Below are 15,949 nucleotides of genomic sequence, written 5' to 3'. Positions count from 1 at the left end.
CCAGTGCAAAGTAGTAGCATCTCTTCTGTCTGTAGAGGGCGTGCATGCACCATTCTCATCTCGTTTCCATAGTAACAGAGATCACTCGCTACAAAGTTGATTTAGTCAACATTTAGCTGTAAAGTTAGCACAGGGGTCGCAAGAACTTGAAGCAAGCAAGTTTACTGTGAGTATTTCCATGTGTTTTGTGTTAGAAGGATAACTAACGTTACTGTTCACCATTCGATTCACAGTATTCGTACCAAATAGTTTGATTGTATTCAAAGGCATTGCTGTCTGGTGTATTGCAACAGGTGGTAGACCTAGCGCTAGCTATTTAGCTACTGTAGCTAGCTAGCTTGCTAGCTAACGTTAACGTTATTTAACCTGGCTATGAATTATCTCCATGCTTCTTCATCTATAGCTAACTTTCATTGTCATACCCATAATCAAATACAAAACTCAAATGATCTGTGTGTATAACGTTACTAAACTAAATCCCTCAAAATCTTTTCAGAAATATGTCTTCTTCCCTGGGGTGTACAAAGGAAGTTTTGCAGCAGGTCAACCAGTTCTGGTCCATGTTAGACGACCTGTCTCAGAATGACCCTCAAAGCTACCAGATGTTTATCGAGAAACAGATGAAACAGGGAACTGATTATAATGCACCACCTCAGCCTGACTCCTGCCTACTCACTGAAATGCTGGTACCATCAAGTATCTGCTTTTTCTATGAACAGCTACACCCACACTGTAGAGTTCATCAGCTACACCCACACTGTAGAGTTCATCAGCTACACCCACACTGTAGAGTTTATCAGCTACACCCACACTGTAGAGTTCATCAGCTACACCCACACTGTAGAGTTCATCAACTACACCCACACTGTAGAGTTCATCAGCTACACCCACACTGTAGAGTTCATCAGCTACACCCACACTGTAGAGTTCATCAGCTACACCCACACTGTAGAGTTTATCGATTCAAAACATACAAACACTGGCCTACATAAAAATGACATAGCAAAGTGTGTTGGTAAGAGAATACTGGTTAATTTGTTTGCAGTGCACGTTTGACTGCACTGCTGGCTAATATGGAGGTGTGAACTATAAAGAGGCTGAACAGTTGCTTTATTGTTTGTGTCAGGAGCCAAAGAAAGGGTTGCTGTACATCAATGTGTGTGGCTGGAAGCGCGTCCCTACCCCTGCTGATGAGAACAAGCCAGTGCCTGTGTGTGGAGGGAGACTGGAGACAGACACTGATGAAGGAGGAGGTACCAAGAGAACTGTTGTCCTGCAGAACACAAACCTGTATTTCTGCATAATTACCTGCATTGTAACCTGTATTACAAGAGGTGCTGGCAAAAAAAGTTAACATTCCCCAAATGACTTTCTACTACAGCTGACTTTCTTATGGTTTGGATACTGTTATGTAACACTGAAATAAAAAGTTGTATCATTGCCGTTTCTCAGTACTACAACTTTGTTGTGTTTCCTGTATTCAGACGACTACAGTGTGATGGATGTGGCGTTCAGCCCTGCGGTGCTGCAGCAGGCTCAGAAGGACAAGAAGGAGGACCAGGTTCACCTGTTAGCTCTGAGCTTCACCCAGCAGCAGCATGGCCTGCGTCTGATCCAGCAGTACAACGTCAGCAGCAGTAAGCTGAAGGGCAGCCTAGAGGACATGCAGCGCCGCCTGGGTTCTCTAAAACAGTCCAGCCCTGCCACAAACACAGGTAAAGCCTCTACGTAATTATTCCCTGGTTCAAGGGGTTTTATTTTTTATTGAGGTGACACCACCAAGATAAAGGCGAGATTATTGAATTCAAGATTTCTTTAAAGGTATACTGTAGATGAAGATACATTTTTTGACATTCATTTGACATCAATTTCCCAGCCTCCCAGACCCCAGCTTCCCTGCTTCAGCAGATCTCTCTGCGTGAAGGGCAGACTGAGGACAGTACACCTGTGCAGCTCATCACATCTGTCGAGCTAACTCCTGGGCCAGGGGACCAACGCAACAAGACCAAGAACCTGATCCAGGTGATCTCTAGCTCAGTGACAGCCGAGCCTCAGCGGCCACAGCACCAGCTCACTGTCAACTCTGACCCCAGGGACCTCTCCCGGAGCCTGAAGCTGACTGTGGAGCTACCAAAGGTTCAGTCCATCACAGAGTGCCATCTCAGCATTTCCCAGGTCAGGGACCACTCTGCTTCCCCTTCCCTTGTGCTATGAATAAGGCCCTGTGATGGATTAACAAAAATTCTGTCCCTTTTGCTTAAACGCTTCTTATGTTGACATAATAGCCTGTTACATAAGTTATCCTTTCTGTGGTCTTGTCGGTCTAACAGTCTGTGTGTATTTCTCTGTAGGATGATGTACTACTAGAAGTGGAGGATATGTACCATCTACACCTGGAGCTGCCTGAGACTGTGAATGAGGAGTCGGCCTCTGCCACATTCAACAAGAAGAAACGGTTATTAACTTTGCAGGTGTCTATACTCTAGTGCTGGTACTGCCAACACTAAAAAGACGCAAATTCATTAATAGACAAAGAAAATAACAATAAACACTGTCTTTTCCTGCAAGACACAGTTACACCCAGTAGGTCATTTGTCTTTCTGAAGAGATTGGGACTTTGGAAATTAGAGAAGGCAGGAATGTAATTTCTGTTATGTTATGCATATAAGTTGTGTATCTGAACCTTTGTAGTAGTAAACAGTACCTTAGTAAAGACATTCACAACAACAATGACTCGAGTGGAATTTTAGTCCTCCATGATCATGAATTACATTAACTGCATGTCTGGGAAATAATTCACAAAGTCAATATTCATGCAATAATCCATGTTTATTAAAACTTCAAAATTGTATTGTGAAGAACTTTATTCATATTTGGCAACAACTTGTACTTCAAACAGTTACTGTAAGTCAAATGTCCATAGGACAGAGCCATTTTTGAAAGTATGGTTTTATCTCAAAACAGTAATAAATAGATTGGTCCCAATTGTTTTAATAACTACCTCTGCAGGGCTGCTGTGAATACTGAGAGGGTGTTATGACATCATATTCCAGTGGTCACAGTTTGAGGCTAGTGGTTCCCTCTATGGTTGGTTGGTTCCCAGTTCTACCGTCTCTCTCCATGGTCCTCCTCCACCCAGGCCACTATCTTCCCCTCCCAGCCAGGCACCAGGGCTCCGTCCTGGAACACCTGAAAACACCAACCAGAACCAGACAGGCATACTCTTTTAATATAAACTACACTACATGACCAACAGTACAGTGCATTCAGAAAGTATTCAGACCCCTTGACTTTTTCCATATTTTGTTACATTACAGCCTTGTTGTATAATTGATTTAAAAAACATTTTTCCACATCAATCTACACACAATACCCATACCCCCAGAGAGACAGAAGCTGTTTCTCAATCTCCAGGCCATCAGACTGTTAAACAGCCACCACTAACTCTGAGAGGCTGCTGCCAACATACTGACTCAACTCCAGCCACTTTAATAATGGAAAAATTGATGTAAAAATGTAAAAGTCACTAGCCACTTTAAACAATGCCACTTAATATAATGTTTACATACCCTACATTACTCATCTCATATGTACAGTATATACTGTACCCTATACCATCTACTGCATCTTGCCATCTTTTTTTAATTTCACCTTTATTTAACCAGGTAGGCAAGTTGAGAACAAGTTCTCATTTGCAACTGCGACCTGGCCAAGATAAAGCAAAGCAGTTGGACACATACAACAACAGAGTTACACATGGAGTAAAACAAACATACAGTCAATAAAACAGTAGAAACATAAGTCTATATACAATGTGAGCAAATGAGGTGAGATAAGAGAGGTAAAGGCAAATAAAAGGCCATGGTGGCGAAGTAAATACAATATAGCAAGTAAAACACTGGAATGGTAGATTTGCAGTGGAAGAATGTGCAAAGGAGAGATAGAAATAATGGGATGCAAAGGAGCAAAATAAATAAATACAGTAGGGTGAGAGGTAGTTGTTTGGGCTAAATTATAGATGGTCTATGTACAGGTGCAGTAATCTGTGAGCTGCTCTGACAGCTGGTGCTTAAAGCTAGTGAGGGAGATAAGTGTTTCCAGTTTCAGAGATTTTTGTAGTTCGTTCCAGTCATTGGCAGCAGAGAACTGAAAGGAGAGGCGGCCAAAGGAAGAATTGGTTTAGATATACCTGCTGGGGTGGGTGCTGCTATGGTGACCAGCGAGCTGAGATAAGGGGGGACTTTACCTAGCAGGGTCTTGTAGATGACCTGGAGCCAGTGGGTTTGGCGAAGAGTATGAAGCGAGGGCCAGCCAACGAGTGTACAGGTCGCGGTGGTTAGTATATGGGGCTTTGGTGACAAAACGGATGGCACTGTGATAGACTGCATCCAATTTGTTGAGTAGGGTATTGGAGGCTATTTTATAAATGATGTCGCTGAAGTCGAGGATCGGTAGGATGGTCAGTTTTACAAGGGTATGTTTGGCAGCTTGAGTAAAGGATGCTTTGTTGCGAAATAGGAAGCCAATTCTAGATTTAACTTTGGATTGGAGATGTTTGATGTGAGTCTGGAAGGAGAGTTTACAGTTTAACCAGACACCTAGGTATTTATAGTTGTCCACATATTCTAAGTCCGAACCGTCCAGAGTAGTGATGTTGGACGGCGGGCAGGTGCAGGCAGTGATCGGTTGAAGAGCGTGCATTTAATTTTACTTGTATATAAGAGCAATTGGAGGCCACGGAAGGAGAGTTGTATGGCATTGAAGCTCATCTGGAGGGTTGTTAACGCAGTGTCCAAAGAAGGGCCAGGAGTATACAGAATGGTGTCGTCTGCGTAGAGGTGGATCAGAGACTCACCAGCAGCAAGAGCGACAACATTGATGTATACAGAGAAGAGAGTCGGTCCAAGAATTGAACCCTATGGCACCCCCATAGAGACTGCCAGAGGCCCGGACAACAGGCCCTCCGATTTGACACACTGAACTCTATCAGAGAAGTCTATCAGAGATTACTTTTATGTAATACATGTATCACTAGCCACTTTAAACAATGCCACTTTTATGTTTACATACCCTACATTACTCATCTCATATGTATACTGTACTCTATACCATCTACTGCATCTTGCCTATGCCATTCTGTACCATCACTCATTCATATATTTGTATGTACATATTCTTCATCCCTTTACACTTGTGTGTATAAGGTAGTTGTTGTGGAATTGTTAGGTTAGATTACTCGTTGGTTATTACTGCATTGTCGGAACTAGAAGCACAAGCATTTCGCTACACTCGCATTAACATCTGCTAACCATGTGTATGTGACAAATAACATTTGATTTGAATGACAAAGCAAAAACAGGTTTAGACATTTTTGCAAATGCTTTAAAAATAGAAAAGTGAAATATCACATCGACATATGTACTGTATTTAGACCCTTTACTCAGTACTTTGTTGAAGCACCTTTGGCAGTGACTACAGACTCGTATCTTCTTGTGTATGACGCTACAAGCTTGGCACACCTGTATGTTTGTCCCATTCTTCTCTGCAGATCCTCTCAAGCTCTGTAAGGTTGGATGGGGAGCTTTGCTGCCCAGCTATAGTCAGGTCCATAAGTATTTGGACAGTGACACTATTTGCATCATTTTTGCTCTGTACGCCACCACAATAGATTTGAAAGGAAACATTCAAGATGTGCTTTAAGTGTAGAAGCTCATCTTTAATTTAAGGGTTTTCTCAAAATTATTGTATGAACCATGTAGGTATTACAACCATTTTTAAACATAGCGCACGTGGCCCTCCCCACACACACACACACAATTTTAGGGGCTCAAAAGTAAATTGGACAAACTAACATAAATCATAAATTAAATTGTGAGTTTTAATACTTGGTTGCAAATCCTGCCTGAACTCTGGAACGCATAGGCATCACCAGATGCTGGGTTTCTTCCCTGGTGATGCTCTGCCGAGCCTTTACTGCAGCTGTCTACTGTTCCTACTTGTTCTTAGGGCGTTTTGCCTTCAGTTTTGCCTTCTGCAAGTGAAATGCATGCTCAATTGAATTCAGGTCAGGTGATTGACTTGGCCATTGCAGAACATTCCACCACTTTGCCTTAAAAAAGTATTGGGTTACTTTTGTAGTATGCTTCGGGTCATTGTCCATCTGCCCTGTGAAGCGCGGTCCAATGAGTTTTGAAGCATTTGGCTGAATCTGAGCATATAATATAGCCCTAAACACTTCAGCATTCATCCTGCTGCTTTGTCAGCAGTCACCACATCATCAATAAATACAAGGGAACCAGTTCCATGGGCATCCATACATGCCCACGCCATAACACTACCTCCACCATGCTTCACAGATGAGGTGGTATGCTTCTGATCATGAGCAGTTCCTTTCCTTCTCCATACTCTCTTCCCATCATTCTGGTACAAGTTGATCTTTGTCTCATCTGTCCATTGGACTGTTCCAGAACTGCACAGGCTTTTTTAGATGTTTTCTAACTTTTGATCCCTTAAAAAGGGGGGAACCACACGTAAAAAGTTTTGTAAATTCTACACAGTTCACCCGATTTGGATGTAAATACCCTCAAATTAATGCTGAAAGCCTGCATTTACAGCTCATTATTTAATGTCAACTCCAATGCTGTGGTAGACAGCTAAAATAATAATAACTTGGTCAATGTCCAAATATTATGAATAGTGATCAGATGAATTGCAATTAATTGCAAAGTCCCTCTTTGCCATGCAAATGAACTGAATCCCCCCAAAACATTTCCACTACATTTCAGCCCTGCCACAAAAGGACCAACTGACATGTCAGTGATTCTCTCGTTAACACAGGTATGACTGTTGACGAGGACAAGGCTGGAGAGCACTCTGTCATGCTTATTGAGTTCGAATAACAGACTGGAAGCTTCAAAAGGAAGGTGGTGTCATTGTATGTCATTGTATGCAGTAGCGTTAAGATTTCCCTTCACTCAAACTAAGAGGCCTAGCCTGAACCATGGAAAACAGCCCCAGAGCATTATTCCTCCTCCACCAAACTTTACAGTTGGCACTATGCATTCGGACTGGTAGTGTTCTCCTGGCATTCCCCAAACCCAGATTTGTCTGTGGCTGGAATAGTCAAATCAACTCATTTGATGCAGTGTCCACATACTTTTGTATGTGTAGTGTATGATATATACAGGTACAGTCTCTAAACACATATCAACCTTAATAGAGAATCCACATCTTTATGATCTTAACGTAGTTACTGGGTTTTGGAACTATTGCCAATTCCAAGTGTTTTCTCTTTTCATTTTGGTCATTCAGGCATTTCCCCCTAAGTGGTAACATTTGACCCTGTCTAAATGTAAACCCAAAGCTGTAACCCAAAACATGCCTACCTCCTCCTTCACAGTCCCAAACTCTGGGTCAAGGGCTTTGAAGTGGTACCTGAAGCTACCCTGGCGGTCCACCGCTGCCTTGAAGTCTCTCAGAGTCACCTCCCCCAGCCTAACAGCACAGCACAGTCTCAGTGTCAGATGGCATCATGGTACACTGATCTGTGCAGAGACACATACATGCACATTCCCTCACAACGCTACAGCACATAGACACACAATAAACACACCAATGACACACATGCATGCATTCAATACCCAAAGCAGCCATCAAGGCAAAGGGTGGCTACTTTTAAGAATCTAAAATCTACAATATATTTTGATTTGTGTAACACTTTTTTGGTTACTACATGATGTGTTATATGTGTTATTTCATAGTTTTGATGTCTTCACTATTATTCTACAATGTAGGAAATTGTACAAAAAAAAAAAAAAAGAATGAAAAACCCTTGAATGAGTAGGTGTGTCCAAACTTTTGACTGGCACTGTACATTGCATCCACAACTTACAGGCAGCATGCAACACAAAGGTACATATGCAATGGACATCATCAAGATCCAAAGAGGGATTCTGGATTTGTACCTTTTGGAGATGTTGACCAGGAAAGGAGTGAGTGAACGATCAGTGAAGTAGAGGACTTTAGTGGAGACTGTGGAGTCCAGGCCAGGACTACTGTGGGAGTGAGCTATTTCTGAAAACAAATAAAAACATATAGGTTTGCTTCCTGGCTACAGCTTAAAGACAGGATTGATTGATTTGATTTGCCAATTAAGAAACACAGATACAGTACATACATCCAAAAACCCATGCCAGGGATATCACAAGAAAGACGGATTTCCATGGTACAAAAACATTCCAACATTACATAGATACACATGACCTAAATACAGACTTGAAAATGTGTCTATGGCTTGATCATTACCCAGCTTTTGACCTTTTTAAATGAAGTTATGGTTTTGATTTGATTTATTAGGATCCCCATTAGGCAATGGTGACAGCTAGTCTTATTATGGTCTGACACATAACGAAAAATACATTACAGACAAAAGACTTTACAATATACATACATTTAAAATCAACATGTAGTGTATGTGTGTGTGCACATCTATCAGGTACACGTACATGTCAGTGCATACACACAACAAGTAGTTCACATGGGGGAGAGGCGTTGTGCCGTGAAGTGTTTATTTGTTTTTTGAAACCAGAATTTCCAACACATTAATGTTTCTTATATAAACAAGAAGTGATGCAGTCAGTCTCTCCTCAACTCTTAGCCAAGAGAGACTGGTATTCATAGTTTTAATATTAGCCCTCTGATTACATTGAAGAGCAAGATGTGGCGCTCTGTTCTGGGCCAGCTACAGCTTAACTAGGTCTTTCTTCGCAGCACTTGACCATGTGACTGGACAAAAATCAAGATAAGATAAAACTAGAGCCAGCAGGATTTGTGGAGTGTCAAATAAGCAGGCCTCTCCCCATCTTTACAACATTGAATCTATATGTTTTGACCACGACATTTTAAAATCTGTGGTAACACCAAGTAATTTAGTGTCCTCAATTATGGTTGCCATGGCTTTGAGTTGATGTGGTAGTTTGTTCCACTCAACAATGCCGGAATATTAAAAAAGTGTTCTTACCAGATAGACGCTTACATTTCAAACAGGCAATATCAGAGTCTCTGGCTCTGGCGTTGTATTGGTGGACATCTTATATATGTCAAATAATTTGATCGGTACCTGGGGGCTGAGTCTGTAATAATTATGTGGACCAGACCAAGTTGGATTAAAATGACCCTTTTCTCTACAGATAACCAGGCTAGCTGATTAAAATGCTGTATAGCTCCGAACATATGTTCAATGTAATTGAATTACACAATTAGATAAAGTTGCGTGAAAGAGAATTATCAAGGTTGTTGAATACTGCGTACAGTGGCTTATGAAAGTATACACCCTCTTGGCATTTTTCCTATTTTGTCGCCTTACAACCTGGAATTAAAATATGTTTGTTTTTTTATCATTTGATTTACACAACATGCCTACCACTATGAAGATGCAAAATATTTTTTATTGTGAAACAAACAAGATATAAGACAAAAAAATCTGAAAACTTGAGCTTGCATAACTATTCACCCCCCAAAAGTCAATACTTTGTAGAGCCACCTTTTGCAGCAATTACAGCTGCAAGTCTCTTGGGGTATGTATCTATAAGCTCAAAAATCAAATCAAAAATCAAATCAAATCAAATTGTATTTGTCACATGCACATGGTTAGCAGATGTTAATGCGAGTGTAGCGAAATGCTTGTGCTTCTAGTTCCGACAATGCAGTAATAACCAACAAGTAATCTAACTAACAATACCAAAACTACTGTCTTATACACAGTGTAAGGGGATAAAGAATGTGTACATAAGGATATATGAATGAGTAATGGTACAGAGCAGCATAGGCAGGATACAGTAGATGGTATCGAGTACAGTATATACATGAGGTGAGTATGTAAACAAAGTGGCATAGTTAAAGTGGCTAGTGATACATGTATTACATAAGGATGCAGTCGATGATATAGAGTACAGTATATACGTATGCATATGAGATGAATAATGTAGGGTAAGTAACATTATATAAGGTAGCATTGTTTAAAGTGGCTAGTGATATATTTACATCATTTCCCATCAATTCCATTATTAAAGTGGCTGGAGTTGAGTCAGTGTCAGTGTCAGTGTGTTGGCAGCAGCCACTCAATGTTAGTGGTGGCTGTTTAACAGTCTGATGGCCTTGAGATAGAAGCTGTTTTTCAGTCTCTCGGTCCCAGCTTTGATGCACCTGTACTGACCTCGCCTTCTGGATGATAGCGGGGTGAACAGGCAGTGGCTCGGGTGGTTGATGTCCTTGATGATCTTTATGGCCTTCCTGTAACATCGGGTGGTGTAGGTGTCCTGGAGGGCAGGTAGTTTGCCCCCGGTGATGCGTTGTGCAGACCTCACTACCCTCTGGAGAGCTTTACGGTTGTGGGCGGAGCAGTTGCCGTACCAGGCGGTGATACAGCCCGCCAGGATGCTCTCGATTGTGCATCTATAGAAGTTTGTGAGTGCTTTTGGTGACAAACCGAATTTCTTCAGCCTCCTGAGGTTGAAGAGGCGCTGCTGCGCCTTCTTCACGATGCTGTCTGTGTGAGTGGACCAATTCAGTTTGTCTGTGATGTGTATGCCGAGGAACTTAAAACTTGCTACCGTCTCCACTACTGTTCCATCGATGTGGATAGGGGGAAACATCAAGTGGTTGGCACATCTAGCCACTGGGATTTTTGCCTGTTCTTCAAGGCAAAATTGCTCCAGCTCCTTCAAGTTGGATGGGTTCCGCTGGTGTAAAGCATTCTTTAAGTCATACCACAGATTCTCAATTGGATTTAGGTCTGGGCTTTGACTAAGCCATTCAAAGACATTTAAATGTTTCCCCTTAAACCACTCGAGTGTTGCTTTAGCAGCATGCTTAGGGTCATTGTCCTGCTGGAAGGTGAATCTCCACCCCAGTCTCAAATCTCAGGAAGACTGAAACAGGTTCCCTAAAGAATTTCCCTTTATTTAGCGCCATCCATCATTCCTTCAATTCTGACCAGATTCCCAGTCCCTGCTGATGAAAAACATCCCCACAGCATGCTGCTGCCACCACCATGCGTTACTGTGGGGATGGTGTTCTTGGGGTGATGAAAGGTGTTGGGTTTGCGCCAGACATAGCGTTTTCCTTGATGGCCAAAAAGCTTAATTTTAGTCTCATCTGACCAGAGTACCTTCTTCCATATGTTTGGGGAGTCTCCCACATGTCTTTTGGCGAACACCAAACATGGTTGCTTATTTTTTTCTGGACGCTCTTCCGTAAAGCCCAGCTCTGTGGAGTGTATGGCTTAAAGTGGTCCTATGGACAGATACTCCAATCTCCGCTGTGGAGCTTTGCAGCTCCTTCAGAGTTATCTTTGGTCTCATTGTTGCCTCTCTGATTAATGCCCTCCTTGCCTGGTCCGTGAGTTAAGGTGGGCGGCCCTCTTGGCAGGTTTGTTGTGGTGCCTTATTCTTTCCATTTTTTAATAATGGATTTAAATGTTGCTTCGTGTGGTGTTCAAAGGATTGGATATTTTTATACAACTCAACCCTGATCTGTACTTCTCCACAACTTTGTCCCTGACCTGTTTGGAGAGCTCCTTGGTCTTCAATGCCGCTTGCTTGGTGGTGCCCCTTGGTGCCCCTTGGTGGTGCCCCTTGCTTATTGGTGTTGCAGACTCTGGGGCCTTTCAGAACAGGTGTAGAGTTGAAGTCGGAAACTATAGTTTTGGCAAGTTGATTATGACATCTACTTTGTGCATGACATGAGTAATTTTTCCAACAATTGTTTACAGACATTATTTCACCCTATCACAATTCCAGTGGATCAAAAGTTTACATACACTAAGTTGACTGTGCCTTTAAACAGCTTGGAACGTTTTCCAGAAGATTCGGTCATGGTTTTAGAAGCTTCAGATAGGCTAATTAACATAGTTTACATAATTTGAGTCAATTGGAGGTGTACCTGTGGATGTATTTCAATAACTACCTTCAAACTCAGTGCCTCTTTGCTTGACATCATGGGAAAATAAAAATAAATCAACCAAGACCTCAACAAAAAAAAATGTACACCTCCACAAGCCTGGTCAATCCTTGGGAGCAATTTACAAATGCCTGAAGGTACCATGTTCATCTGTACAAACAAAACACCATGGGACCACGCAGCCGCCTTACCGCTCAGGAAGGAGGCGCGTTCTGTCTCCTAGAGATGAGCGTACTTTGGTGCAAAAAGTGCAAATCAATCCCAGAACAACAACAAAGGACCCTGTGAAGATGCTGGAGGAAACAGGTACAAAACTATCTATATCCACAGTAAAACGAGTTCTATATCGACGTAACCTAAAATGACGGTTTGCAACTGCAACTACGGTTTGCAACTGCACATGGGGACAAAGATCATGCTTTTTTGAGAAATGTCCTCTGGTCTGATGAAACAAAAATAGAACTGTTGGGCCATAATGACCATTGTTATGTTTGGAGGAAAAAGGGGGAGGCTTGCAAGCTGAAGAACACCATCCCAACCGTGAAGCATGGCAGCATCATGTTGTGGGGGTGCTTTGCTGCAGGTGGGACTGGTGTATTTCACAAAATAGATGGTATCATGAGGCAGGAAAATGATGTGAATATATGGAAAAAAACATCTCAAGACATCAGTCAGGAAGTTAAAGCTTGGTTGCAAATGGGTCTTGCAAATGGACAACGACCCCAAGCATGCTTCCAAAGTTGTGGTAAAATGGCTTAAGAACAACAAAGTCAAGGTATTGGAGTGGCCATCACAAAGCCCTGACCTCAATCCTATAGACAATTTGTAGGCAGAACTGAAAAAACATGTGTGAGCATGGAGGTCTACAAACCTGACTCAGTTACACCAGCTCTGTCAGGAGGAATGGGCCAAAATTCACCCAACTTATTGTGGGACGTTTGTGGAAGGCTACCCGAAATGTTTGAACCAAGTTAACGATTTAAAGGCAATGCTACCAAATACTAATTTACTGCATGTAAACCTCTGACCCACTGAGAATGTGATGAAAGAAATAAAAGCTGAAATAAATAATTCTCTCTCCAATTATTCTGACATTTCACATTCTTAACATAAAGTGGTGATCCTAACTGACCCAAGACAGGGTATTTCTACTAGGATTAAATATCAGGAATTGTGAAAAACTGAGATTAAATGTATTTGGCTAAGGTGTATGTAAACTTCTGACAGATCATGTGACACTTAGATTGCACACAGGTGGACTTGAACTAATTATGTGACTTCTGAAGGTAATTGGTTGCAACAGAACTTATTTAAGGGCTTCGTAGCAAAGTGGGCGAATACACATTAAAGTACCACTTTTTCATTTTTATTTTTTGAAACAAGGTATTTTTTAAAATTTCACTTCACCAATTTGGACTATTTTCTGTATATCCATTACATGCAATCCAAATAAACATCCATTTAAATTACAGGTTGTAATGCAACAAAATAGGAAAAAATGCCAAGGGGGGTGAATACTTTTGCAAGGCATTGTAACAAACAGTATATCTTACTTGAGCTGGGTGGCCATGAATCCCTGTCTGTGGGGTTGGCTCTTCGTCCTGGTGACTTGTATGGACCCTACAAGAAGACAGAGTCACAGTTACTAGAAGAAATGCCAATTCAGCCAGTCACGATGTGCACACGATAAACACATGATTATGACATCAGGTGCAAAATATAACGCTAACAGCATACACACAGCACCCACCTCTGTGGTCTTCTGTGTGTATTGTTGTGTGTGTCCCTCTCTGTCCTGCTGCCTGCGGCGTGTGTCGAGTGTGTATAGGCGGTCCATGAGACTGGCCACCCCTTGCTCCAGTGTGTCCAGGGTGTGATGCTGAGGGTCGTGACCTGAGAAACCATCCCTCAGACTACGCAGGGCCTCCCTCACCAGCTGCAGTTCCTCTCCCTGCTAATACACACAAAATGACATAAAATACTAGAACTGGTGGCCAGGCCAATTTGAAGGTTGTTGATCATTTGGCTATGGCCTTTAACCTCCAGTAGGTCTCTAGCTCTAGAGACAGCAATAACGATGACATGAAACACACATTAAATTAATCACTCACTCCCTCCCACCCACACTCCCTCCCAGGAAATGTACATACAGTGCCTTTAGAATGTATTCAGACCCCTTGACTTTTCCAACATTTTGTTACGCTACAGCCTTATTCTAAATTTTCACCTCAATTTACACAGGGGGGGAAAAAATACATTTCTCTGCAGATCCTCTCAAGCATTGTCAGGTTGGATGGGGAGCGTTGCTCCATAGTTATTTTCAGGTCTCTCCAGATATGTTTGATCGGGTCGTTGTCCTGTTGGGTGAACCTTCGCCCCAGTCTGAGGTCTTGAGCACTCTGGAGCAAGTTTTCATTAAGGATCTCTCTGTACTTTGCTCTGTTCATCTTTGCCTCGATCCTGCCTAGTCTCCCAGTCCCTGCCGCTGAAAAAACATCCCCACAGCATGATGCTGCCACCACCTTGCTTCACCATAGGGATGGTGCCAGGTTTCCTCCAGATGTGATGCTTGTCGTTCAGGCCAAAGAGTTCAATCTTGGTTTCATCAGAGCAGATAATCTTGTTTCTCATGGTCTGAGAGTCTTTGGGTTCCTTTTGGCAAACTCTGTCATGTGCCTTCTACTGAGGGGTGGCTTCCGTCTGGCCACTCTACCATAAAGGTCTGATTGGTGGAGTGCTGCAGAGATGGATGTCCTTCTGGAAGGTTCTCCCATCTCCACAGAGGAACTCTAGAGCTCTGTCAGAGTGACCATCAGGTTCCTGACCAAGGCCCTTCTCCCCCGATTGCTCAGTTTGGCCGGGCTGTCACTTCTAGTTAGAGTCTTGGTGGTTCCAAACTTCTTCCATTTAAGAATGACGGAGGCCACTGTGTTCTTGGGGACCTTCAATGCTGCAGAACATTTTTGGTACCCTTCCCCAGATCTGTGCCTCGACACAACCCTGTCTCGGAGCTCTACGCACAATTCCTTCAATCTCGTAGCTTGGTTTTTGCTCTGACATGCTCTGTCAACTGTGGGACCTTATATAGACAGGTGTGTGCTTTCCAAAAACATTTGTTTATTTGTAAAAATGTCTAAAAACCTGTTTTTGCTTTGTCATTGTGGGGTATGGTTTATAGAATCCTGAGGATTTTTAAAAAACGTAACAAAATGTGGAAAAAGTCAAGGGGTCTGAATACTTTACGAATGCACTGTAGGCGTTCATGACTCACAGCTGTGTGTTGGAAGGCCGGACCAGGGGGTGGGCTCACAGAGTTACTGTACCCACTCTTCTCACTCCTAGATGACTGAAGAAAAATAGATATAATAAATCTTACCAACTTTGCAAGCTACAACATATAGATGTCACTTACTGTAAGTGCAGTGGAAACAGTTTGATTATGGTACCATACCCTGTGGCTTCCTTCATTAGAGTTGTGCCGAGCATCATCCAGTTTCATTTGCTGTTGCTGAAGTAGTCTATCCTTTTTTCCAAGTTGCTGCTGGTTTTATAGACGTATCACTGAGATATCTGATACATTTCAACTACATAATCATATCCAAAATTGTTAAAGTTTGTTGAAATTGTGAAAATGCACTTAGTTCCTTATCTTACCTCATACTCATTGAGTAGTTTGTTCCGATCGCTCAACTTCCGTTTGAGCTCTGCCTACAAATATACAAAAATATACTTATATTTGTAACGTGGATGAACAAAACATTTTGTGAATATTTTAATACATAAATAGATAGAGCCATTGAATATAAAGGTCAAATATTCATTCTAAATGTCAACGTGTGTATTATCATATCATCTGACTCACGTTCTCCCCCTCCAGTTGCTCTTTGCCCATGCTGCACCTCAGTAGCTCCTGCTTCAGCTGCAGCACCGCAGCCTCCTGTACAGACATACGCTGCTGAAGAGCATCCTAATGAGGAAAGGCAGATCAAAG

At 42.2% G+C, this 15,949-nt stretch overlaps 2 protein-coding genes across 10 annotated transcripts in view; one reads left to right on the top strand and one right to left on the bottom strand.

Annotated features, from left to right (window-relative positions):
- The first annotated feature begins 45 nt into the window (after positions 1 to 45).
- Positions 46 to 2,849, top strand: pih1d2 (PIH1 domain containing 2). The gene is made up of 6 exons (XM_021582626.2): positions 46 to 166; positions 497 to 686; positions 1,127 to 1,253; positions 1,485 to 1,715; positions 1,877 to 2,175; positions 2,352 to 2,849. Exons 2-6 carry the CDS (start codon positions 501 to 503, stop codon positions 2,484 to 2,486), a joined length of 978 nt encoding a protein of 325 aa, XP_021438301.2. The 5' UTR covers positions 46 to 166; positions 497 to 500; the 3' UTR covers positions 2,487 to 2,849.
- The window catches only part of LOC110503956 (dixin-A), a 27,871-nt gene continuing 14,732 nt past the window's right edge, over positions 2,811 to 15,949 (bottom strand). For 2 of the 9 annotated variants that reach the window (XM_036961498.1, XM_036961497.1), the window contains exons 7-15: positions 15,821 to 15,925; positions 15,613 to 15,666; positions 15,410 to 15,499; positions 15,230 to 15,304; positions 13,709 to 13,912; positions 13,512 to 13,578; positions 7,965 to 8,073; positions 7,386 to 7,494; positions 2,811 to 3,189 (exon numbers count right to left, since the gene is read on the bottom strand). In XM_036961498.1, coding sequence (XP_036817393.1) covers positions 3,106 to 3,189; positions 7,386 to 7,494; positions 7,965 to 8,073; positions 13,512 to 13,578; positions 13,709 to 13,912; positions 15,230 to 15,304; positions 15,410 to 15,499; positions 15,613 to 15,666; positions 15,821 to 15,925 — 897 coding nt within the window. In that variant the 3' untranslated portion in view covers positions 2,811 to 3,105. Of the gene's footprint in view, positions 3,190 to 7,385; positions 7,545 to 7,964; positions 8,074 to 13,511; positions 13,579 to 13,708; positions 13,913 to 15,229; positions 15,305 to 15,409; positions 15,500 to 15,612; positions 15,667 to 15,820; positions 15,926 to 15,949 lie in introns of those variants that run through there. The other 7 variants (XM_036961505.1, XM_036961501.1, XM_036961502.1 and 4 more) reach the window with 7 other exon arrangements.

The sequence above is a fragment of the Oncorhynchus mykiss genome, chromosome 24, assembly GCF_013265735.2.
Source record: "Oncorhynchus mykiss isolate Arlee chromosome 24, USDA_OmykA_1.1, whole genome shotgun sequence".
NCBI classification, from domain to species: Eukaryota; Metazoa; Chordata; class Actinopteri; order Salmoniformes; family Salmonidae; genus Oncorhynchus; species Oncorhynchus mykiss.
Note: the sequence above shows the minus strand (reverse complement) of the source record. Positions and strands in the feature narration are given on the sequence as shown.

Coding starts and splice junctions, on each gene's coding strand:
- pih1d2 (XM_021582626.2), top strand. CDS start 501: ATGTCTTCTTCCCTGGGGTGTACAAAGGAAGTTTTGCAGCAGGTCAAC. Junction 1,254..1,484: donor AGACACTGATGAAGGAGGAG/GTACCAAGAGAA, acceptor TCCTGTATTCAG/ACGACTACAGTGTGATGGAT. Junction 2,176..2,351: donor GCCATCTCAGCATTTCCCAG/GTCAGGGACCAC, acceptor ATTTCTCTGTAG/GATGATGTACTACTAGAAGT.